General features: G+C 44.4%; 1 protein-coding gene across 1 annotated transcript; it reads right to left on the minus strand.

Moving 5' to 3' along the window:
- Position 1: 1 nt before the first annotated feature.
- abhd11 (abhydrolase domain containing 11) lies at positions 2 to 19,402 on the minus strand. Its single transcript, XM_029688853.2, has 6 exons — positions 19,144 to 19,402; positions 16,959 to 17,094; positions 15,809 to 15,982; positions 13,794 to 13,964; positions 6,964 to 7,145; positions 2 to 6,589 (listed from the first exon to the last, which is right to left on the minus strand). Exons 1-6 carry the CDS (start codon positions 19,269 to 19,271, stop codon positions 6,454 to 6,456), a joined length of 927 nt encoding a protein of 308 aa, XP_029544713.1. The 5' UTR covers positions 19,272 to 19,402; the 3' UTR covers positions 2 to 6,453.
- Positions 19,403 to 26,965: the final 7,563 nt, after the last annotated feature.

Here is a 26,965-nt window from a genome sequence, read left to right on the forward strand (position 1 = left end):
CTTCCAAATGCTCAGCGTGCTGTTTATTCTAGTCGAGGATACAAGTACACAGCTAAAAATGAGGGATAAACAGTTTTTTTCCCCCTTCAATTTTAATATACATCAGTAATACATCATTAAATATTTCTCAATTATTCACCCAATGTATCTCACAACTACATAACATTTGACATTGAATGAACGTTACTGTGGCAAAGTTAAAATGCATAGGCCTATCGACAACTGAACGAGAGGATGAAAAGGCATGCTCATAGTAAAATAGACTAAATTACAGTTTGTCAATTTCAACATGAACATAAATAAATTAAAAATTTCACCTCATACCTGGGTTAAATTGGTTCAATTAGTATTGGTTTTATTTCAAATACTTTAGGTGTGCGCTTGATTGAGCTTGTACAGTGTTAATGGAATAGTCCCAAAAGTGCAAACCCCATCAACCCAGGTTCAATATCTGTAAATCTTTCCCCTAGACACATTCTTGACCAACAGAAAGCCAATATGAACCCTAGGGTCTGAGTATGATTGGTAGGAGATTGCCTAGCTACTGAATTACAACTATTTTAGTTCAAACAAGGGTAAGCTAGTTAAACACGAACCATTCTGATATATTTAGTTATTTAAACCTGGCATCCAATGGAGTACACTTTTTGTTTAACTTTCAACTGATCAAAATACTTTCAACTACAAAAATTATAAACACACTAGGACCCTTTTGGGGCTATGAGTTACTGTGATAAAATATAACTGGCAACACGGAGAGCAGTCTCAGAGCTGCTGGATAACTGCGGAAAACTTGTTACAAATTTGACAGAGATGAAAAAGAGACGAAAACAAAAAAAAAGCCTCAGAGGCACAAACACACAGAGACTGAGCTGCAGTATCACTGATTGTACTTTTCCCCAGACACACAAGCACCAAAACATTTCACTGAAGAACAAACCCGACCACAGTAGAGGAAATCTGATAAGATTAAGGACAATATGAGTTAGATTTTTGCAGCATATCTGACATACACATGAACACTAAAACATGGCAGGCCAATTCTGATCTTTTGCCCAATTATTTGCGAAACATCTGATTGGTCAAATGACATATCAGAATTGGGCTGCCTGTGTAAATGCAGCCTTCGTCTACAGAGTCAAAGTGATTCATATACTTGAATAAATGACCATTGAAACAGACGCTAGTAGATTATCACAAACAGAGTACACAGTTAATTTTTTACAAAATGCCCACTTACAACACAGAAGAGTAGAGAATATTACCCAGTGTAGTGTAGAGCATTGGGTTTTCCAACTCCAGTCCGAGAGAGTGAAGGCTTTTGTTCTAACCCTGCACTAAACACACCAGTTTCAAGTAATCAACTATTCATGGTCTTCTGTCTGGAACTTGATTAGTTGAATAAGGTGTTCGTGTTGAGAGTCAGGACCCACCGTCCTAGGGATCTCCAGAGTGTGTTAGTGTAGGGCTGGAACAAAACCCTGCAGGTCCAGTAGATTCCCCAGGACCAGAGTAGGACCCCCTCTGCTGTAGAGTCTAACCTGGGAGATACAGGAGATAATACAGTACCTGGAAAGATATAGCTTTATTAGCGCTTAAAATGGCATAGAAAGGTAGCTATTTAGCCATCTGAATGACATCACACTATAAAAAAGGTCAAACGTGTTACAATACATGTAATCTAGTAGTACGACAAAAAAAATACTGAAATTAATTCCAAAGACTACGGGTCAGATTTACTAAGCGTTTGCATCAATTGCAACACCTTTTTTCCCCAGCTGAGGATAAGATACCAAAAAAACAAAAAACTGCTTTAACACTAGGCTACACTGTGTGCTTTCACTTAATGTCTTATTCCATTCGGTAACAATCATTTTACAACTTTGTTCTCCTTTCTGGCTAATTCCCACAGGCTTAGTAACATACCGCACACAAAACACACCATGTATAAAAGCGATTGCACACAGCAACACAACAGCCTTGATCTCTCTGGGGAGCCGTAGATGTTCCTTCACTGACATCAGGTGCTAAATCCACATGTCAGTTCAGACAGAACCAGAGCACTTATTCATGAGTGCTCATCTAGGATCAGGTTCACCCTTTGTTCATACGTTATTCACTATGATCTAAAAAGGAAAAACTGATCCTAGATCAGCACCCTAATCTATGGTTCAGCGCTGCAGTTGTACTTTACATTCCCTCTGCTTGAGAGGTCCTGTCTTTAGTCCAGACTTCTAATATAAAACAATTAGGGCCCGTATTCATAAAGCATTGTAGGATTAGGAGTGCTGATATATATATATACACACATACACTCTTCCCCCCCGGTTGCCTGGCTACCCAAGCACCTTGCTCCAGCCAAGTGCTACACCACACCCACGGGTGTTAATTGCTTCATCGCAATGAGTCTAAATTTGAGTACTTCCACAACGATTTCTAGAACAGAAAACCATTCTAACCGTTCTGATTGGTCCCAGAAAAAGATGGGTTGGGCCAGAGCCAGAACACACACACATTGTTAAAGCAGAGGTTTGATTAGTTAAGAGATGAGCCAATCTCTGTTTACATTGTTTTGTACAACACCCCTCTGACATCACCGCAAACGACTTCAATAGCTAGGTTTCCATTCAATTGGAGACAGATTTTCATGTGAATATTTTAAAAATCTGCAGAGATGAGTTTCCATCAAATGGACTTGTTGTGGATAAAAGGCCGTGCGTGATGACGTAGTGCACATAAAATACCTTTAGCGGATTCACATATGCCCAATAAAAAGGTTAAATGGGTTTCCATGGCACTTTCAACTCCAGGCCTACTGATGCTTTTGTCACAAAAAAATGTTGCGTTATATAGCGAATGTGGCCACTCTGGTATTGGCTTGTGCACTTTAGTCAACAGCTCAGATCAGTGGTCACCAACCTTTGAGTCAAGATCACTTTCGCAGTCAAAATGCAACACGAGATACCGCTCAGGATTATTATTCTTTAAGCATGACTTAAGAAAATGGAACATTAACCCAATAAAAGCAGTCCTGTAAGAATGAGGTTTGTGCAGTAGGCCTAATATATTAACACAGCATATTGGCTATATGCCTGACCAGGCAATATTTAAAACCTTGAGATTTGATTACAAAATAGATCAGTTGGTGTAGCACTTGCAAGGCAGAGCGGAGCATAGTGTTGAATACATATTTTTAACATGAACTCGCTCCTAAAAAAGAGCAGCTCTTTGCTGTATTCTTTGAGTCTCTCTGTGGTTATGGTTTTACAAGTTATTACATCAAAGTTGGGCTAGTATCAAACTTTGCTATGGCCTGGGGTCGTGGAAGCTCTTTAGGCATTGTGATTTGATATATCAGATTGGCCGCCCAAGTAGGCGCACTCGATTTAGCCACAGATCCCCCAGTTCAACTTTTTAGACAACTGAAATGGTTCAAAATGGGAACTTTGCTTACCCGGTGCGCAGGGCTTCTCAAATCAAGCGCACCTCTTGCCAACATGAATTTAAAAGGAGCGCAAGCCTTTATCACAGCCTTTAACGTTGGATTTTCCTTAGAAATGTTTGGTGATCGACGAGGAATGCCTTGAAGATCAACCTGTTCTGAATGATTAAATGATCATGGACTAAAGAGAAAGATCATTTTTATTTGTCAAATGGCAGCCAAACATCGATCAGCGTGTCACGAGAATAAGACCCTAAATATTTATTGGAAAGCAGCATCAAGCTAATCCCCTTGCACTTTCACCACCATGTGAAGTTCCTCATAACTTATTTCATATGAAGCCTAATAAACTGCATGCTTTCCCGAGTCGTAATGGAAGGACCCCCAGTTCTCGCATAATACATTTTACGACAAAAAGATCCCACCTTGTAGACTAAACAAAATAAGCTAGACATTTGGAAAGTTCACTGACCAATTAGCTTTTTCCATCAAGGCTATCGTGGCATTTTTTAAAATCCGACACGTACTATAAATCGCATTCAAAAAAAAAGGTTGGATGGAAGCATGCCTGGTTAATGATGGCAGTCAGACTGAAGTATGTAGCGAACATCAGGCAAAAACAGGGGCACACTGATCCTAGATCAGTACTCCTACTCCGAGATGCTTTGTAAATAATGCTTTAGCTGTGCTTTACATTCTCTCCGCTTGGCTCGTCTTTAGGCCAGGCTTCACTTCTCGGCCAGCATTATCAACCAGGGTTCCAACAACAGAACGAGATTATATTTCTATATCGTCGACCCTCCTGTTCTGCCAAGCTCCCTGCTGAATCACCCCTCTAGACTACCCATCCCAGAGACACAGTCTGGCTGCTTTAGAGATCATGCCATATTCCCCATACTGTAGGGTTAGAATCGCGATGTCTCTCAGGCATTGTCTCAAATTAGACACCCTATTTCCTTGTTGCACTACGTCACACGTGTCAAACTCGTTCCACGGAGGGCCACTCCTCCCTTGTACTTGATTGAGGAATTAAGGTCATTAATTAGTAAGGAACTCACCTGGTTGTCTAGGTCTTAACCTGCAGACACTAGGCACTCAGTGGAATGAGTTTGACATCCCTGGACTACATAGTGCACTATATTAAGGCTGTTATGACACCCTATTCCCTACATAGTGCACTATATTAAGGCTGTTATGACACCCTATTCCCTACATAGTGCACTGCTTTTAAAGCTGCAATATGTACATTTTTGGGCGATCTGACCAAATTCACATAAACATTAAAGTTATAGATCTGTCACTCTCATTGAAAGCAAGTCTAAGAAGTGGTAGATCTGTTCTATGTGCGCTATTTCTATGCTCCCCGTGCTTAAGTTACTTTTTTTGCATCTTTTACTTTCAGATTTGAACACCAGTTTCAAACAGCTAAAAAATATAATATTTTAGGTTATGGATTATTTCACAGAAGTTTAGATGGTACAATGATTCTCCACACTATACTTTCCGGTTTGTTACAAACTGACATTAGGCAAGCTATTAGAATTTTTGCAACCAGGAAATGGCACAGCAGTTTCCGAATAGTGTATCTTTAAACTAGTGCACTATATGGGATACAGGGTGCCATTTGAGACGTAGCCACATACATACAGAACATGTCCAGACTAGACTATATAAGACATGGCTCAAAGCCTTTCTTCAATGCTGATTTACATCAACCTGATTAGAGTAGAATGGTACTGTGCAACAATGACGAGAGGATCTTTGGATTAGTAACTCATACCTAAAAACACTCCCTCATTTAAAAACAAACTGTCAATCTATCTACTTTAAATATAATCTCAACCTCTTACTACCCAACTATCTACTTTTCTTAATATTTACATCTCTATTAAGTACGGTAATACAGGATTTACACAAATCCTTGATTACAATATGGCGGTTAAAGGAGCTATATGTAACTCGTTGTCAAATTCACAAGAGATGGTCTGTCTTATTGACCAATAAGAAGGCTGCACCATTAGAATGCAATTTTTTGTGAGACCAATAACCTTTTTTGGGGAACAAAATATGATGAAACTCTGTCATTCCACTATTACTATAGATAAATTAAGGTCATTTTCCATACATTCCATTCCATACAGCTCCTTTAAGCGCAAGATAAACAGCATGGAAAGAAAGAGTGAGTTTGGTCCAGGGTTAGCAATATTAGCATTGTCTACTAAGATGGCTGTGCCTCCTCTGGTTTGAAGCTCTACCTACTGGCTGTTTTAAGAGGTGGACCCCAGTGTGAGTGGGCAGAGCCTAACAGGCCTTTCACATTATTCGCACAAGGCGTTTTGCTCAGAGCGAGAACACCACGCACATACGTTTGAAAGGTCAAACAATTATTTGAACTTTGACGAGTGCAGGCAACAGCAGTGACCAACACCCACAGAGCCTTCGCAACACAGCATGCCCTTTGGAGCGTGTTCTTTTCCGCCATTGGATAACAGTGGCTTTGTGCTGTGCCGTATTAGTGTGAATAATGTTAAAGGCCAGCGGTTGTCCTGTAATTAGGTGGTGGAGGGTTGGAGCAGGGTAGGATTAGTAATTAGGTGGGTGGACAGGGTTGTAGCAGGGTAGGATTAGTAATTAGGTGGTGGAGGGTGGAGAGGGTTGTAAGCAGGGTAGGAGTAGTCATTAGGTGGTGGTGGGTGGAGAGGGTTGGAGCAGGATAGGATTAGTAAGTAGGTGGTGGAGAGGGTTGGAGAAGGGTAGGATTAGTAATTAGCTGGTGGTGGGTGGAGAGGGTTGGAGCAGGCTAGGATTAGTAATTAGGTGGGTGAACAGGGTTGGAGCAGGGTAGGATTAGTAATTAGGTGGTGGTGGATGGAGAGGGTTGGAGCAGGGTAGGATTTGTAATTAGGTGGGTGAACAGGGTTGGAGCAGGGTAGGATTTGTAATTAGGTGGGTGAACAGGGTTGGAGCAGGGTAGGATTTGTAATTAGGTGGTGGTGGGTGGAGAGGGTAGGTTAGGGCTGCAGGAAGGAGCTGATGGAGCTGATGAAGTCCAGGGGTTTGTCTGCGTGGATCCAGTGGCTGGCGTCTGGGATGTACTGGATGTCTGCACATGGGAACAACCGCTGGATCTCTGGATAGTCCTCAGAACTGAGAGGGAGCGAGGAGGGAGAGAGCGAGAGAGAGAGCAGAGCGAAGAGGGAGAGAGCAGAGCGAGAGAGCAGAGCGAGAGAGCAGAGCGAGAGAGCAGAGCGAGAGAGCAGAGCGAGAAAGCAGAGCGAGAAAGCAGAGCGAGAAAGCAGAGCGAGAAAGCAGAGCGAGAAAGCAGAGCGAGAAAGCAGAGCGAGAAAGCAGAGCGAGAAAGCAGAGCGAGAGAGGAGGGAGAGAAAGGAGGGAGAGACAAAAGATGGAAGAGAGAAGAGTCAAAGTAGGGAAACAGAAGACACCAAATCATAGAAATAATACAAAACAGTCTTATACAGTTTTTAATAGCTGTCATTGGTGTAACAGATTAAATCTTATACCTGATGTAGGCAGAACTGGCTCCGCCCAGGAAGAGGGTGGGGCCCTCGTATGTGGTTTCGAAGGTAGGGAAGCTCATGATGTCATCAAGGTGTGCGGCAATGGCGTCCAGATTGACTCTCCAGGCGTAGTGTCCGTTCTGCTCCACCAGGTTGGTCAGCAGGAACTGGCGCACTGAGCGCTCCTGAACACAGGAAGGAACCACACCATTACTAAACAAACTATCACCGGGTTATGTCCTCCAAATGCCTTCTCTTTGGTTTCAAAAGAAAAGGCATTTCAAATGGGCTGCAATTACAATATATAATAATGCTTTTTACTCAATTCCAAAGCCCTTTAGATGGTGCTTGGGGATTAGTCAACAACCAATTGAAGACTGCTTTATATCCATTTGGTTTCACAATGCATTCATTCATTCATTCAGTCTCCAAAGACCAGGGATGTTAACAGTTAAATGTATTTTTGGCAGCTAACCGATTTAACTGGTCATGCTGATCGGTCTATAGGTTAATTTGCATAATTTACTGGAATTGCATTTGGGCAATAAAATGGTATTACCATATCCCCCGTGCATCCCGCAAAGGCGGAGGTGTTGCTAACATTTACGATAGCAAATTTCAATTTACAAAAAAAAAAAAAAAATGACGTTTTCGTCTTTTGAGCTTCTAGTCATGAAATCGATGCAGCCTACTCAATCACTTTTTATAGCTACTGTTTACAGGCCTCCTGGGCCATATACAGCGTTTCTCACTGAGTTCCCTGAATTCCTATCGGACCTTGTAGTCATAGCAGATAATATTCTAATCTTTGGTGACTTTAATATTCACATGGAAAAGTCCACAGACCCACTCCAAAAGGCTTTCGGAGCCATCATCGACTCAGTGGGTTTTGTCCAACATGTCTCTGGACCCACTCACTGTCACAGTCACGTTTGCAATTGCAACAAATAATCTGCTCAGACCCCAACCAAGGAACATCAAAAGTTGTGCTATAAATTCACAGACAACACAAAGATTCCTTGATGCCCTTCTAGACTCCCTCTGCCTACCCAAGGACGCCAGAGGACAAAAATCAGTTAACCACCTAACTGAGGATCTCAATTTAACCTTGCGCAATACCCTAGATGCAGTTGCACCCCTAAAAACTAAAAAAAAAAATTGTCATAAGAAACTAGCTCCCTGGTACACAGAAAATACCCGAGCTCTGAAGCAAGCTTCCAGAAAATTGGAACGGAAATGGCGCCACACCAAACTGGAAGTCTTCCGACTAGCTTGGAAGGACGGTACCGTGCAGTACCGAAGAGCCCTTACTGCTGCTCGATCATCCTATTTTTCTAACTTAATTGAGGAAAATAAGAACAATCCGAAATTCCTTTTTGATACTGTCGCAAAGCTAACTAAAAAGCAGCATTCCCCAAGAGAGGATGACTTTCACTTTAGCAGTGATAAATTCATGAACTTCTTTGAGGAAAAGATTATGATTATTAGAAAGCAAATTACAGACTCCTCTTTAAACCTGCGTATTCCTCCAAACCTCAGTTGTCCTGAGTCTGCACAACTCTGCCAGGACCTAGGATCAAGAGAGACGCTCAAGTGTTTTAGTACTATAGCTCTTGACACAATGAAGAAAATAATCATGGCCTCTAAACCTTCAAGCTGCATACTGGACCCTATTCCAACTAAACTACTGAAAGAGCTGCTTCCTGTGCTTGGCCCTCCTATGTTGAACATAATAAACGGCTCTCTATCCACTGGATGTGTACCAAACTCACTAAAAGTGGCAGTAATAAAGCCTCTCTTGAAAAAGCCAAACCTTGACCCAGAAAATATTTAAAAAACTATCGGCCTATATCGAATCTTCCATTCCTCTCAATTTTTTTTAGAGAAGGCTGTTGTGCAGCAACTCACTGCCTTCCTGAAGACAAACAATGTATACGAAATGCTTCAGTCTGGTTTTAGACCCCATCATAGCACTGAGACGGCACTTGTGAAGGTGGTAAATGACATTTTAATGGCATCGGACCGAGGCTCTGCATCTGTCCTCGTGCTCCTAGACCTTAGTGCTGCTTTTGATACCATCGATCACCACATTCTTTTGGAGAGATTGGAAACCCAAATTGGTCTACACGGACATGTTCTGGCCTGGTTTAGATCTGATCTGTCGGAAAGATATCAGTTTGTCTCTGTGAATGGTTTGTCCTCTGACAAATCAACTGTAAATTTCGGTGTTCCTCAAGGTTCCGTTTTAGGACCACTATTGTTTTCACTATATATTTTACCTCTTGGGGATGTTATTCGAAAACATAATGTAAACTTCCACTGCTATGCGGATGACACACAGCTGTACATTTCAATGAAACATGGTGAAGCCCCAAAATTGCCCTCGCTAGAAGCATGTGTTTCAGACATAAGGAAGTGGATGGCTGCAAACTTTCTACTTTTAAACTCGGACAAAACAGAGATGCTTGTTCTAGGTCCCAAGAAACAAAGAGATCTTCTGTTGAATCTGACAATTAATCTTAATGGTTGTACAGTCGTCTCAAATAAAACTGAAGAACATCGGCGTTACTCTGGACCCTGATCTCTCTTTTGAAGAACATATCAAGACCATTTCGAGGACAGCTTTTTTCCATCTACGTAACATTGCAAAAATCAGAAACTTTGTCCAAAAATTATGCAGAAAAATTAATCCATGCTTTTGTCACTTCTAGGTTAGACTACTGCAATGCTCTATTTTCCGGCTACCCGGATAAAGCACTAAATAAACTTCAGTTAGTGCTAAATACGGCTGCTAGAATCCTGACTAGAACCAAAAAATTTGATCATATTACTCCAGTGCTAGCCTCTCTACACTGGCTTCCTGTCAAAGCAAGGGCTGATTTCAAGGTTTTACTGCTAACCTACAAAGCATTACATGGGCTTGCTCCTACCTATCTCTCTGATTTGGTCCTGCCGTACATACCTACACGTACGCTACGGTCACAAGACGCAGGCCTCCTAATTGTCCCTAGAATTTCTAAGCAAACAGCTGGAGGCAGGGCTTTCTCCTATAGAGCTTTTATGGAACGGTCTGCCTACCCATGTCAGAGACGCAAACTCGGTCTCAACCTTTTAGTCTTTACTGAAGACTCATCTCTTCAGTGGGTCATATGATTGAGTGTAGTCTGGCCCAGGAGTGGGAAGGTGAACGGAAAAGCTCTGGAGCAACGAACCGCCCTTGCTGTCTCTGCTTGGCCGGTTCCCCTCTTTCCACTGGGATTCTCTGCCTCTAACCCTATTACAGGGGCTGGGCTATACTCAGCCTTGTCTCAGGATGGTAAGTTGGTGGTTGAAGATATCCCTCTAGTGGTGTGGGGGCTGTGCTTTGGCAAAGTGGGTGGGGTTATATCCTTCCTGTTTGGCCCTGTCCGGGGGTGTCCTCGGATGGGGCCACAGTGTCTCCTGACCCCTCCTGTCTCAGCCTCCAGTATTTATGCTGCAGTAGTTTATGTGTCGGGGGGCTGGGGTCAGTTTGTTATATCTGGAGTACTTCTCCTGTCCTATTCGGTGTCCTGTGTGAATCTAAGTGTGCGTTCTCTAATTCTCTCCTTCTCTCTTTCTTTCTCTCTCTCGGAGGACCTGAGCCCTAGGACCATGCCCCAGGACTACCTGACATGATGACTCCTTGCTGTCCCCAGTCCACCTGGCCATGCTGCTGTTCCAGTTTCAACTTCCACCCGACTGTGCTGCTGCTCCAGTTTCAACTGTTCTGCCTTATTATTCATGCTGGTCATTTATGAACATTTGAACATCTTGGCCATGTTCTGTTATAATCTCCACCCGGCACAGCCAGAAGAGGACTGGCCACCCCACATAGCCTGGTTCCTCTCTAGGTTTCTTCCAAATTTTTGGCCTTTCTAGAGAGTTTTTCCTAGCCACCGTGCTTCTACACCTGCATTGCTTGCTGTTTGGGGTTTTAGGCTGGGTTTCTGTACAGCACTTTGAGATATCAGCTGATGTACGAAGGGCTATATAAATAAATTTGATTTGATTTATTATGTTTTACATTCGCTACGTCATTACAGTAGTTGTATGTTCAATTACATAGCCTTTCAGCTGTCAGACGATTGGGTTGCTACAGTTGTAGTGAGATGACAGTGACAGGTAGTGTGAACCCTGGGTGGTATTAGCAGTAATACTTGTATTTATTAAGGATCCCTATTAGCTGCTGCCTTATGGGTTCCATTAACATAAGGTAGTTATATACAAAACTTAAAATATTACCAGACACTACATTTCATAACACATTGTGTTCCCTCAGGCCACTACTCTACTGTCACATACAGTTGAAGTCAGAAGTTTACATACACCTTAGCCAAATACATTTAAACTCAGTTTCACAATTCCTGACATTTAAACCTAGTAAAAATTCCATATTTTAGGTCAATTAGGATCATCACTTTATTTTAAGAATGTGAAATGTCAGAATAATAGTAGACAGAATGATTTCTTTCTTTCATTAGATTCCCAGTGGGTCAGAAGTTTACATGCACTCAATTAGTATTTGGTAGCATTGCCTTGAAATTGTTTAAATTGGGTCAAACGTGTCGGGTAGCCTTCCATTCCTTCTGACAGAGCTGGTCTAACAGAGTCAGGTTTGTAGACCTCCTTGCTCGCACACGTTTCAGTTCTGCCCACAAATTTTCTATGAGATTGAGATTAGGGATTTGTGATGGCCACTCCAGTACCTTGACTTTGTTGTCCTTAAGCCATTTTGCTACAATTTGGGAAGTATGCTTTAGGTCATTGTCCATTTGGAAGACCCATTTGTGATCAAGCTTAAACTTCCTGACTGATGTCTAGAGATGCTGCTTCAATATATCCACATCATTTCCCTCCCTCATGATGCCATCTATTCTGTGAAGTGCACCAGTCCCTCCTGCAGCAAAGCACGCCCACAACATGATGCTTGCCACCCCCGTGCTTCAGCATTGGGATGGTGTTCTTCAGCTTGCAAGCCTCGCCCTTTCTCCTCCAAACATAACATTATGGCCAAACAGTTCTACTTTTGTATCATCAGACCAGAGGACATTTCTCCAAAAAGTACGGTCTTTGTCCCCATGTGCAGTTGCAAACCGTAGTCTGGCTTTTTTAATGGTGTTTTTGGAGCAATGGCTTCTTCCTTGATGAGCGGCCTTTCAGGTCATGTCGATATAAGACTTGTTTTACTGTGGATATAGATACTTTTGTACCCGTTTCCTCCAGCATCTTCACAAGGTCCTTTGCTGTTGTTCTGTGATTGATTTGCACTTTTCGCACCAAAGTACGTTCATCTCTAGGATACAGAACGCGTCTCCTTCCTGAGCGGTATGGCGGCTGTGGTCCCATGGTGTTTACTTGTTCATCTGTACAAACAGTACGCGTGGTACCTTCAGGCGTTTGGAAATTGCTCCCAAGAATGAACCAGACGCGTGGAGGTCTACAATTTTTTGAGGGGGGACATGGCTGACTTGATTTTCCCATGATGTCAAGCAAAGAGGCATTGAGTTTGAAGGTAGGCCTTGATATACATCCACAAGTACACGTCCAATTGACTCAAATAGCCTATCAGAAGCTTCTAAAGTCTAAAGTCACGACATCATGTTCTGGAATTTTCCAAGCTGTTTAAAGGCACAGTCAACTTAGCGTTTGTAAACAATTATTGGAAAAATGACTTGTGTCATGCACAAAGTAGATGTCCTAACTGACTTGCCAAAACTATAGTTTGTTAACAAGACAATTGTGGAGTGGTTGAAAATGAGTTTTAATGACTCCAACCTAAGTGTATGTAAACTTCCGACTTCAACTGTATGTACTATGCTTATTGGTCATAGTATGGATATAGTTAGTATGCCAAAAGTTCCCGGATGTCGTACTACATTCGCCAAAATACTAAGTATACAAGCAGTGGACACTATTTCCGTGCTTTTAGGGCGCATAATGCAATTCTTCCGAAAATGGGCGTGGCTTCACAAACCTTTTCAAATTGGAAGAAAATGGCAGAAAATATGCAGCCCAAGTTCAATGAGAACGGATACAAATTCATTGCTTTAACCAATTACAACAAATGTTGAGCAATTTAGTAAATTAATAACTTTTCAAATACATTCCAAGTTATGTTGACTGACAATTTGTTAGCTACTGTCCTTTACAGACCGCATAACATATTACAGCAGTATGTACCATATGTTAGCTTGCTACCTAATGTTAGTTGGCTACCAATACGTCAAACTTGCAAGTATATTAACAACATGCTAACTATCCAACATTTCTCGACTTGATTATTCACGTCATTCTTAGCTAAGCGGGATAGCTGTTGTGCGTTCAATGGACATTGTTAATTCAGTGCATTCGTAAATTCACTCTGGCTATCTACTCCGATTTCAGAGCACTCGAGTCTGATTGTGCCAGAAAGCTGGGATCAACCCTACTCCTCGGCCAGATTGTCCAGCGTGCGCTCTGAACGCTCAGAGAACAAAACTCTGAATTTACAAACGCCCAGAGCGCACGCTGGCACTCCAGATTGAATTAACAAACACGCCCAAAGTCATAAGATGTTAGAGTAATATATTACTAGCTAGACAAGCTAGCAAGAGGTTTCATAGCAACAATCAACATCAGGTAGACAGGCGTAGCGCTAGTACGCCCAACTGAAAGGATAAGTTTACAATATACGAAAATGAACTAATAATATATAGTCATTAAGTATGTAGTATACAGTATGGGTATTCAAACACAGCTCTGATGTGAATAACAGTAGTGTGAACCCTGGTGGTAATAACAGTAGTGATAGCCAGTGAGGAGCTTGCCCTAACCTTGACCAGTTTGCGTAGCTGGTCCTCGGCCATGCGGCGGGCGGTCGAGCGAGGGATGTCGCTAGAGATCTTCACATCCTTCATGGCCTGGATGTAGGAGTGGAAGTTGGTACGGGTGGTGGTCTGGGCTGGACTGATGTCCACCACCACCAACCTCTCCACCAGGCCAGGCTACCGGTGAGATATGAGGAAAGGAAGGAGAAGGGGGTGATTGAGGGGAGGGGTAGAGCGATGAAGAGACAGGTAGAAGGAGGGAGAGAGAAGAGGTAGAAGAGCAGAGGAAATGAGAACTGGAAAAAAAAAAAAAAGAGTTCTGCCCCCCCTATACAATGGGAAGTGTGACCACTTCAGTTTCTAAAATCTTCTTAAGAGGCGTAGAGTAGAAGTAAATTAACCCACGAATATGAATATCATTATATACCGTATACAGTGAATTTGGAGAGTATTCATACAGACTTTATCCCAACATTGTTACGTTACAGCCTTACTCTAAAATTGGTTGTGTTTCCACAATTAACACCCCATAATGACAAAACGAAAACAGGTTTAGACATTTTTGCAAACTTAAATCAAACAAAAATACATTATTTACATAAGTATTTAGACCCATTGCTATGAGACTCAAATTTAGAAAGGTACACACCTGTCTATATAAAAGTCCCACAGTTGACAGTGCAAAAACCAAGCCATGAGGTTGAAGGAATTGTCCATAGAGCTCCGAGACAGATCTGGGGAAGGGTACCAAAACATTTCTGCAGCATTGAAGGTTCCCATGAAAACAGTGGCCTCCATAATTCTTAAATGGAAGAAGTTTTGAATCACCAAGACTCTTCCTAGTGCTGGCTGCCCGGCCAAACTGAGCAATCAGGGGAGAAGGGCCTTCGTCAGGGAGGTGACCAAAAACCTGATGATCACTGACAGAGCTCCAGAGTTCCTCTGTGGAGATGGGAGAAACTTCCAGAAAGACAAACATCTCTGCAGCACTCCACCAATCAAGCCTTTATGGTAGAGTGGCCAGACGGAAGCCACTCTTCAGTAAAAGGCACATGACAGGCTGCTTGGAGTTTGCCAAAAGGCACCTAAAGGACTCCGACCACGAGAAACAAGATTCTCTGGTCTGATGAAATCAAAATGTAACTCTTTAGCCTGAATGCCAAGCGTCACGTCTGGAGGAAACGTGGCACCATCCCTATGGTGAAGCATGGTGGTGGCAGCATCATGCTGTGAAGTTGTTTTTCAGCGGCAGGGACTGGGAGACTAGTCAGGATCGAGGGAAAGATGAACGGAGCAAAGTACAAAGAGATCCTTGATGAAACCTGCTCCAAAGTGCTCAGGACCTCAGAAAGATCATCTTCTAAGAGAATGCAGGAGTGGCTTCGGAACAAGTCTCTGAATGTCCATGTGTGGCCCAGCCAGAGCCCGGATTTGAACCCGATCGAACATCTCTGGAGAGCCCTGAAAATAGTTGTGTAGCGACTCTCCCCATCCAACCTGACAGAGCTTGAGAGGATGTGCAGAGAAGAACGGGAGAAACTCTCCAAATACAGGTGTGCCAAGCTTATAGTGTCATACCCAAGAAGACTCGAGACTTTAAATCGCTGCCAAAGTTGCTTCAGCGAACTGAGTAAAGCATCTGAATATTTATGTAAATGTGCATTTAATTTTTTTTGCATAAAAGAAAATAGATTTTTAGAAATGTTTGCAAATGTAGTTTTGCTTTGTCAGTATGAGGTACCGTGTGTAGATTGATGAGGAATAAGGCTGTAACGTAAAAAAAGGGGTCTGACTACTTGTGCCTGCGTTTTCGTGAATTTGATGATATAATCTAAAAATGCATTCAAAAAAAGTATTGGGACTGTAAGGAAGTAAGGCGAGATGGGCAGTCACTTTCCCATGGTACAGTGCAGCAGTAATTATTGCAGGTTTCTAATGTAATTAGTGCAGCTTCAAGCGGCACAGAGACCACAGTGTAGTAAGGATTCATATTGATGTTCCGGGGTCGTTCGTTTGTTCACCTGCGACAGGGCTGTAGTCATGGCGACCTTGCCCCCCATGCTGTGGCCAATCAGGACGCACTTCCCGATGTGCAGCTGGGCGAGCAAGTGCGTCAAGTCATTGGTCATCGCCTCATAGGTCAGATCGGTGCTGTGTGTGCTGGTACCGTGGTTACGGGCGTCGACCGTCAGCACCTGACTGGACAAAGGACAGTTAGGACACTAGGGAGGGGTGGAGAGGAGGAGAAGAGGGAAGGCACAGGGCTATAGGCTAGATAGAAGACTACAGTTCAGTCCTTCGTGATCACTCATTGAAAGGAAGGACAGTAGGGATTCATTGGGGTGAGAGGAGAGGGAGAGTAGGATGAGAGGAGAGGGAGAGTAGGGTGGGCGTAGAGGGAAAGTAGGGTGGGAGGAGAGGGAGAGTAGGGTGAGAGGAGAGGGAGAGTAGGGTGAGAGGAGAGGGAGAGTAGGGTGAGAGGAGAGGGAGAGTAGGGTGAGAGGAGAGGGAGAGTAGGGTGAGAGGAGAGGGAGAGTAGGGTGAGAGGAGAGGGAAAGTAGGATGAGAGGAGAGGGAGAGTAGGGTGGGAGGAGGGTACAGGCCATAATCCTGCTGGTATTCATTTCTCACTGGCACTTAACTGCATTACGGTCACTGATTGTAACACATATCTGGTTTCACAACCCTCAACAAATAGAAAGCATGAATAAAACAGCCACCCTCGAAGACCCGAGTTGTGCATAACTGGCTGTATGTGAGAGAATAACTGAGCCTTATCAACATGGCTTCAGATAAATCAGAATTTAGTGTATAGAATGTATTATTTACCCGGTTGTTTAGAGAGAAAGATATGTTGAGACCAAGGCATATACAGCCTAGTGTATCCCCCCACCTCATGTGTTAGCCATCCTGGATTTACAGTTTAACATTAACATGTGTTGCTCTTTGTGGTAAATAATTGTACATTTACATTTTAGTCGCTCTTATTCAGAGCAATAAGAGTTAAGTTCCTTGCTCAACAGCACATTGACCAAATTTTACACCTAGTCGCCTCTGGGATTCGAACTAGCATCCTTTCGGTTACCTGCACAATGCTCTTAACCACCAGGCTACCTGCCGCCCATGTAATATTTCTGAAACTGTTGTCTGCCTTGTGAGACTATGCGTTACCTTTCGGCCTGTCCTCTGCACCAGGGACTTGGCTATAGAGTGGAAGTTGGACTTGCTGCCAAACAGCCCATGGAGGAACACCAGGGGGGTGCCGTCCCCTGTCCCGTCAAACACGTCATAGGTTAGGTTCACAGGGCTGCAACAGACAATAGAATAACACATTGTTAAAGTTAACATACTTTTGTGTATGTAAATGCTTTCAAAATTAGTGGATTCGGCTAATTCAGCAATACCAGTTGCTGACAGGTGTATAAAATCGAGCACACAGCCATGCAATCTCCATAGAGAAACATTTGCAGTAGAATGAATTTACCGAAGAGCTCAAAGACTATCAATGTGGCACTGTCATAGGATGTCACCTTTCCAACAAGTCAGTTCGTCAAATTTCTGCCCTGGTCAACTAAGCTCTGTTATTGTGAAGTGGAAATGTCTAGGAGCAACAACGACTCAGCTGCGAAGTGGTAGGCCACACAAGCTCACAGAACGGGACTGTCTAGTCCTGAAGCGCATAGCTCGTCTGTCCTCGGCTGCAACACTCACTACCGAGTTTCAAAACTGCCTCTGGAAGCGATGCAGCACAATAACTGTTCTTCGGGAGCTTCATTAAATGGGTTTCCATGGCCGAGCAGCTGCACAGAAGCCTAAGATAACCATACACAATGCCAAGCGTCGGTTGGAGTGGTGTAAAGCTCGCCGCCATTGGACTCTGGAGCAGTGGAAACGCGTTCTCTGGCTTAATGTACAAATTACCTCGACAAACCTGTACCCCTGCACATTGACTCGTTGCCCCCTGTATATAGCCTCATTATTGTTATTTTATTGTGTTACTCTTTATTATTTTTTACTTTAGTTTATTTGGTAAATATTTTCTTAACTCTTCTTGAACTGCACTGTTGGCTTGTAAGTAAGCATTTCATGTGACAAATCACGCTTCATTATCTGGCAGGCTATGAATCTGAGTTTGGTGGTTGTCAGGAGAACGCTACCTGCCCCAATACATAGAGCCAACTGTAAAGTTTGGCGGAGGAGGAATAATGGACTTGGGCTGTATTTCATGATTCGGACTAAGCCCCTTAGTTCCAGTGAAGGGAAATCTTGATGCTACTGCACACACAGTTTGGGGAAGGCCCTTTTCATTCTAGACGATTGTGTGCTTCAACTTTGTGGCAACAGTTTGGGGAAGGCCCTTTCCTGTTTTAGCATGACAATGCTTCCGTGCACAAAGCGAGGTCCATACAGAAATGGTTTGTCAAGATCGGTGTGGAAGAACTTGACTGGCCTCCACAGAACCCTGACCTCAACCCCATCGAACACCTTAGGGATGAATTGGAATGCTGACTGCGAGCAACGTGGGTGTCCTACCTCACTAATACTTTTGTGGCTGAATGGAAGAAAGTCCCAAACATCTAGTGGAAAGCCTTCCCAGAAGAGTGGAGGCTATTATAGCAGCAAAGGGAGGGATCAACTCCATATTAATGCCCATGATTTTGGAATGAGATGTTCGACGAGCAGATGTCCACATACTTTCGGTCATGTCGTGTATTTGATAATAAAATAACTATCTTCACAGGGGTGCAACAGAGGAAAGAGACAATGACGTTAATGAATTGTTAACGTAACCTTGGTAATGAATTCGGCTAATAAATGTAGTTAACAAAACAAGTAACTTACTGTGTCAACATGATATTCTCATTCAACGATGTAACTGCTTTACCATAACGTTACATTGCTAACCTAGGACAGTTAAACACTGAGTAGGGCCGGGGTCATTGTTGGAATGCTGGCCTAGCTGGTTAGCTAGCTAGATAAACTGCTAGTAAAATATTGGGCTTTAGATTTGGCAACACACAATACAATAAATGCAAGCAACATCGGATGGGCACACATTGCTTATCATACAAGAAAAAATGTAGAAATATATTAATTTAGTCCACAACCAAGTGTACTGCTAACGTTAGTTAGCTAACTACCATTAGCTATCCATCTAAATAAAATACCCTAGCTACCCCTAAATAACACAAACATACACAAATAAAGATCGAGGATAACCAATTTCTCATATAATGTTGTTATTCGGTGCATTTACATGAACGTTACGTAGCTAAAGAAGATAGCTAGCTAGAAAGTGAACTCGCTGTCAATTTATTAGCCTGGACTGTAGCAAGTAGAGGGCATTTAACGTTACCTGGTCGAGCCAACCGCCCGAGTCATCCGCAGCACTCCACCGCTGAAATCCTGCTGTCCGGTTACAAACCGACATGTTGCCCGTCCGCAGAGAAGTCCTCTCGAGAGTAAGCGACAGAAAACACTCATGACAAGGTAGGCTCGTTGAATTTTCTTCCAGGCTGACCGACAACATACGCTTTCTATTCTGCAGATTTCGGAGCAGAGAAAATCATTCTCTGACTGACATTAGAAGAGAATGAGTCGTCACTAGTTACCACAGCCACAAAGTCATAAACCCCGCCCATTTTTAAATACAATTTTCACTTCTTAAAATGTAACCCCAACATTAACCACATACTACCCTTAAATTAGCAGCGAGATGGTCAACCTCAAAGACTTTCCTACTACCCCATAAGCTAATAACATTAGTTATATATCCAAGGCATCTTACCTGCCTGCACTAGTAAAGCATATTGATTTACATTTTTTATTTATTTAACTAGGCAAGTCAGATAATTAAGAAAAAAAAAAAGTGTCATACACTTTTACGACACAGCCCAGGTTTACTTTGTGTCTGTGTTATCTAGTGGAAACTAAGTGTGGGAGGAGCTGAATTGGCCTAAACTGACGCTTTTCGTCATGACGCTTTTCGTCATGGGCTGACGTTAACGTTCAGTTGTCAGCACGTAACATGTTGACGAGCAGATGGCGCCAGATCATAACAACGAATCAATCAATCAAACAACACATAAATTACATTTTAATTTTGGTCAATCTCATCTACTAGCGTCGAGCGACTTACATTAAAATGAGGTAGATAAAAGTTAAAACAACCACATATCACAGTCATTGCAATGCACACATTTCCTCTGCAAAAGCAGCTAATAAAAACGATTGACAAAAAAAACAAAAAAACTTTCATACCCAATAATATCCAATAAATGTCTTTCCACTTAATGATTGTGTCCCACTTGTTGTTGATTCTTCACAAAAAAATACAGTTTTATATCTTTATGTTTGAAGCCTGAAATGTGGCAAAAGGTCGCAAAGTTCAAGGGGGCCGAATACTTTCGCAAGGCACTGTAGTTGCCCTTCAGTGGGTAGAGGACGTACATTTACATTTAAGTCATTTAGCAGACGCTCTTATCCAGAGCGACTTACAAATTGGTGCGTTCACCTTATGACATCCAGTGGAACTGCCACTTTACAATAGTGCATCTAAATCTTTTAAGGGGGGGTGAGAAGGATTACTTTATCCTATCCTAGGTATTCCTTAAAGAGGTGGGGTTTCAGGTGTCTCCGGAAGGTGGTGATTGACTCCGCTGTCCTGGCGTCGTGAGGGAGTTTGTTCCACCATTGGGGGGCCAGAGCAGCGAACAGTTTTGACTGGGCTGAGCGGGAACTGTACTTCCTCAGTGGTAGGGAGGCGAGCAGGCCAGAGGTGGATGAACGCAGTGCCCTTGTTTGGGTGTAGGGCCTGATCAGAGCCTGGAGGTACTGAGGTGCCGTTCCCCTCACAGCTCCGTAGGCAAGCACCATGGTCTTGTAGCGGATGCGAGCTTCAACTGGAAGCCAGTGGAGAGAGCGGAGGAGCGGGGTGACGTGAGAGAAGGTTGAACACCAGACGGGCTGCGGCGTTCTGGATGAGCTGTAGGGTTTTAATGGCACAGGCAGGGAGCCCAGCCAACAGCGAGTTGCAGTAATCCAGACGGGAGATGACAAGTGCCTGGATTAGGACCTGCGCCGCTTCCTGTGTGAGGCAGGGTCATACTCTGCGGATGTTGTAGAGCATGAACCTACAGGAACGGGCCACCGCCTTGATGTTATTTGAGAACGACAGGGTGTTGTCCAGGATCACGCCAAGGTTCTTAGCGCTCTGGGAGGAGGACACAATGGAGTTGTCAACCGTGATGGCGAGATCATGGAACGGGCAGTCCTTCCCCGGGAGGAAGAGCAGCTCCGTCTTGCCGAGGTTCAGCTTGAGGTGATGATCCGTCATCCACACTGATATGTCTGCCAGACATGCAGAGATGCGATTCGCCACCTGGTCGTCAGAAGGGGGAAAGGAGAAGATTAATTGTGTGTCGTCTGCATAGCAATGATAGGAGAGACCATGTGAGGTTATGACAGAGCCAAGTGACTTGGTGTATAGCGAGAATAGGAGAGGGCCTAGAACAGAGCCCTGGGGGACACCAGTGGTGAGGAGACAGATTCTCGCCACGCCACCTGGTAGGAGCGACCTGTCAGGTAGGACGCAATCCAAGCGTGGGCCGCGCCGGAGATGCCCAACTCGGAGAGGGTGGAGAGGAGGATCTGATGGTTCACAGTATCGAAGGCAGCCGATAGGTCTAGAAGGATGAGAGCAGAGGAGAGAGAGTTAGCTTTAGCAGTGCGGAGCGCCTCCGTGATACAGAGAAGAGCAGTCTCAGTTGAATGACTAGTCTTGAAACCTGACTGATTTGGATCAAGAAGGTCATTCTGAGAGAGATAGCGGGAGAGCTGGCCAAGGACGGCACGTTCAAGAGTTTTGGAGAGAAAAGAAAGAAGGGATACTGGTCTGTAGTTGTTGACATCGGAGGGATCGAGTGTAGGTTTTTTCAGAAGGGGTGCAACTCTCGCTCTCTTGAAGACGGAAGGGACGTAGCCAGCGGTCAGGGATGAGTTGATGAGCGAGGTGAGGTAAGGGAGAAGGTCTCCGGAAATGGTCTGGAGAAGAGAGGAGGGGATAGGGTCAAGCGGGCAGGTTGTTGGGCGGCCGGCCGTCACAAGACGCAAGATTTCATCTGGAGAGAGAGGGGAGAAAGAGGTCAGAGCACAGGGTAGGGCAGTGTGAGCAGAACCAGCGGTGTCGTTTGACTTAGCAAACGAGGATCAGATGTCGTCGACCTTCTTTTCAAAATGGTTGACGAAGTCATCTGCAGAGAGGAGGAGGGGGGGGAGGGGGAGGAGGATTCAGGAGGGAGGAGAAGGTGGCAAAGAGCTTCCTAGGGTTAGAGGCAGATGCTTGGAATTTAGAGTGGTAGAAAGTGGCTTTAGCAGCAGAGACAGAAGAGGAAAATGTAGAGAGGAGGGAGTGAAAGGATGCCAGGTCCGCAGGGAGGCGAGTTTTCCTCCATTTCCGCTCGGCTGCCCGGAGCCCTGTTCTGTGAGCTCGCAATGAGTCGTCGAGCCACGGAGCGGGAGGGGAGGACCGAGCCGGCCTGGAGGATAGGGGACATAGAGAGTCAAAGGATGCAGAAAGGGAGGAGAGGAGGGTTGAGGAGGCAGAATCAGGAGATAGGTTGGAGAAGGTTTGAGCAGAGGGAAGAGATGATAGGATGGAAGAGGAGAGAGTAGCGGGGGAGAGAGAGCGAAGGTTGGGACGGCGCGATACCATCCGAGTAGGGGCAGTGTGGGAAGTGTTGGATGAGAGCGAGAGGGAAAAGGATACAAGGTAGTGGTCGGAGACTTGGAGGGGAGTTGCAATGAGGTTAGTGGAAGAACAGCATCTAGTAAAGATGAGGTCGAGCGTATTGCCTGCCTTGTGAGTAGGGGGGAAGGTGAGAGGGTGAGGTCAAAAGAGGAGAGGAGTGGAAAGAAGGAGGCAGAGAGGAATGAGTCAAAGGTAGACGTGGGGAGGTTAAAGTCGCCCAGAACTGTGAGAGGTGAGCCGTCCTCAGGAAAGGAGCTTATCAAGGCATCAAGCTCATTGATGAACTCTCCGAGGGAACCTGGAGGGCGATAAATGATAAGGATGTTAAGCTTGAAAGGGCTGGTAACTGTGACAGCATGGAATTCAAAGGAGGCGATAGACAGATGGGTAAGGGGAGAAAGAGAATGACCACTTGGGAGAGATGAGGATCCCGGTGCCACCACCCCGCTGACCAGAAGCTCTCGGGTGTGCGAGAACACGTGGGCAGACGAAGAGAGAGCAGTAGGAGTAGCAGTGTTGTCTGTGGTGATCCATGTTTCCGTCAGTGCCAAGAAGTCGAGGGACTGGAGGGAGGCATAGGCTGAGATGAACTCTGCCTTGTTGGCCGCAGATCGGCAGTTCCAGAGGCTACCGGAGACCTGGAACTCCACGTGGGTCGTGCGCGCTGGGACCACCAGATTAGGGTGGCCGCGGCCACGCGGTGTGGAGCGTTTGTATGGTCTGTGCAGAGAGGAGAGAACAGGGATAGACAGACACATAGTTGACAGGCTACACAAGAGGCTACGCTAATGCAAAGGAGATTGAATGACAAGTGGACTACACGTCTCGAGTGTTCAGAAAGTTAAGCTTACGTAGCAAGAATCTTATTGACTAAAATTATTAAAATGATACAGTACTGCTGAAGTAGGCTAGCTGGCAGAGGCTGCGTTGTTGACTATGTAGGCTAGCTGGCAGTGGCTGCGTTGTTGACACTACACTAATCAAGTCGTTCCGTTGAGTGTAATAGTTTCTACTGTGCTGCTATTCGGGGCTAGCTGGCTAGCTAGCAGTGTTGATTACGTTACGTTGCGTTAAAAGAACGACAATAGCTGGCTAGCTAACCTAGGAAATCGCTCTAGACTACACAATTATCTTTGATACAAAGACGGCTATGTAGCTATCTATGTAGCTAGCTACGATCAAACAAATCAGGCCGTTGTACTGTAATGAAATGAAATGAAAAATGTGATACTACCTGTGGAGCGAAGCGAAATGCGACCGGATTGTTGAGTGCGGAAGTTCTGTTCGGTAGACGTTGGCTAGCTGTTGGCTAGCTAGCAGTGTCTCCTACGTTAAGGACGACAAATAGCTGGCTAGCTAACCTCGGTAAATTAAGATAATCACTCAAAAACTACACACTCTAAACTACACAATTATCTTGGATACGAAGACAGCAAAGACAACTATGTAGCTAGCTAACACTACACTAATCAAGTCGTTCAGTTGAGTGTAATAGTTGTGCTGCTAATCGGTAGACGGTGGACTAGCTAACGGTGGACGTTAGCTAGCTGGCTAGCTGCAGGGCAGTGTAGACTGCGTTAGGACGACGAAATACGATAATTACGCAATTATCTATGATACAAAGACGGCTATGTAGCTAGCTAAGAAGAAATTGCTAAGATTAGACAAATCAAACCGTTGTACTATAATGAAATGTAATGAAATGTAATACTACCTGCGGACCGAGTGCAGATGCGACCGCTCGCTCCAACCCGGAAGTTGCAGAAGGTGAGGAAGTTACTTTTAAAGAATGACAAGGCATCCTCAACTGACGGGATGAGGTCAATGTCCTTCCAGGATACCCGGGCCAGGTCGATTAGGAAGGCCTGCTCACAGAAGTGTTTTAGGGAGCGTTTGACAGTGATGAGGGGTGGTCGTTTGACTGCGGCTCCGTAGCGGATACAGGCAATGAGGCAGTGATCGCTGAGATCCTGGTTGAAGACAGCGGAGGTGTATTTGGAGGGCCAGTTGGTCAGGATGACGTCTATGAGGGTGCCCTTGTTTACAGAGTTAGGGTTGTACCTGGTGGGTTCCTTGATGATTTGTGTGAGATTGAGGGCATCTAGCTTAGATTGTAGGACTGCCGGGGTGTTAAGCATATCCCAGTTTAGGTCACCTAACAGAACAAACTCTGAAGCTAGATGGGGGGCGATCAATTGACAAATGGTGTCCAGGGCACAGCTGGGAGCTGAGGGGGGTCGGTAGCAGGCGGCAACCGTGAGAGACTTATTTCTGGAGAGAGTAATTTTCAAAATTAGTAGTTCGAACTGTTTGGATATGGTCCTGGAAAGTATGACATTACTTTGCAGGCTATCTCTGCAGTAGACTGCAACTCCTCCCCCTTTGGCAGTTCTATCTTGACGGAAGATGTTATAGTTGGGTATGGAAATCTCTGAATTTTTGGTGGCCTTCCTGAGCCAGGATTCAGACACAGCAAGGACATCAGGGTTAGCAGAGTGTGCTAAAGCAGTGAGTAAAACAAACTTAGGGAGGAGGCTTCTGATGTTGACATGCATGAAACCATGGCTTTTTCGATCACAGAAGTCAACAAATGAGGGTGCCTGGGGACATGCAGGGCCTGGGTTTACCTCCACATCACCCGCGGAACAGAGAAGGAGTAGTATGGGGGTGCGGCTAAAGGCTATCAAAGCTGGTCGCCTAGAGCGTTGGGGACAGAGAATAAGAGGAGCAGGTTTCTGGGCATGGTAGAATATATTCAGGGCATAATGCGCAGACAGGGGTATGGTGGGGTGCGGGTACAGCGGAGGTAAGCCCAGGCCCCGGGTGATGATGAGAGAGGTTGTATCTCTGGACATGCTGGTTGTAATGGGTGAGGTCACCGCATGTGTGGGAGGTGGGACAAAGGAGTTATCAGGGGTATGAAGAGTGGAACTAGGGGCTCCATTGTGAACTAAAACAATGATAACTAACCTGAACAACAGTATACAAGGCATATTGACATTTGAGAGAGACATACAGCGAGGCATACAGTAATCACAGGTGTCTACCCAATGTTCCACTGGGTAGAGGTGAGGCCAAATGTAAGATCAGAGCCATTTTGACAGATGTGTGGCAGAAGAGATGGGACTCTGACCATTTATATGCCATCCAAAGAAAGGTTAGTGGACCAAGATTCAAAGGTCAGATGAGGAAGGAAGAGGTGGTGTTTGATCGATTGTTCCTAGGAAATTGTGCATTGAACTTTTCATTCCATCTGGTTGGCAACCATGTGAAAGGTTTTTGTCTAGAGTGTATGTTCAAGGAAATGGTGGATCATATTTTATATTGTTGTAAGTATGTTGAGAGGAAAGATTGAAATGTTAGGTAATTGGGGTTGGGGGTGTTTGGAAAAGATTTTGGGGTTGGGGGAGGGTCTATTAGATGTTAGTAGGGCTCTTTTTTATTTCCTCAGAAGTACTGAGTTAGGTGGGAGGATTTAGAAATGTGGAGCTAATGTTGTAACCCATGATTTACCATACAGTCCAGCACAGTAGGTGGAGTCATGCACCTTTAACGTTCATTTGCGGACCACCATTATATCATAGAAGAACTGCATGTCAAAGCAGAAGCTATACCATGAAGTCCAAGGAACTGTCCATATAATGGCAAGATAGAATTTTGATGAGGCATATATCTGGGGAAGGGTATCATTTTTTGTTGTTGTGTTGACTGTGTCCAAGAGCACAGTGGTCTCCGTAATTGGGAAATTTAAAAAATATGGAACTGCCTACAGCTGGCCGTCAGACCAAACTGAGCAACCGGGCAAGTAGGATCTTGGTCAGGGAGGTGACCAAGAACCCAACGACCTCTCTGGCAGAACTACAGGGCTCTTTGGCTGAGATGGGAGAACCTGCCAGTCTCTACAGCTCTTCACCAATTTGGGCTTTATGGGAGAGTGGCCAGGCGGAAGCTACTCCTGAGAAAAAAAGGCACATGACAGCACGCCTGGAGGCATGTGAAAGACTCTGAGATCATAAGGCCAAGGTTCTGTGGTCTGAAGAGACAAATGTAACTATTTGACCTGAAGGCAAAGCACTTAAGTCTGGAAAAAAAACAGACACAGCTCATCACCTGTCTAACACCGTGAAGCATGGTGGCGGCAGCATCATGCTAATCAGTGCAGGGACTGGGAGACTGGTAAGGATAGACGAAACAATGAATGGAGACAAATACAAGCAAATCCTACATTAGAACCTAGTTCAAGGTGCAAACTACCTTAGACTGGGTTGAAGATTTACATTTCAACAGGACAATGACCCCAAGCATACAGCCAAAGCAACGCTGGAATGGCTTCAGAACAAGAATGTGAAAGTCCTTGAGTGGCCCAACCAAAGCCCAGACGTTACTCTCATTGGACATTTGTGGAAAGACTTGAAGATTGCTGTTCACC

The sequence above is a fragment of the Oncorhynchus nerka genome, linkage group LG19, assembly GCF_034236695.1.
Source record: "Oncorhynchus nerka isolate Pitt River linkage group LG19, Oner_Uvic_2.0, whole genome shotgun sequence".
Classification (NCBI taxonomy): Eukaryota; Metazoa; Chordata; class Actinopteri; order Salmoniformes; family Salmonidae; genus Oncorhynchus; species Oncorhynchus nerka.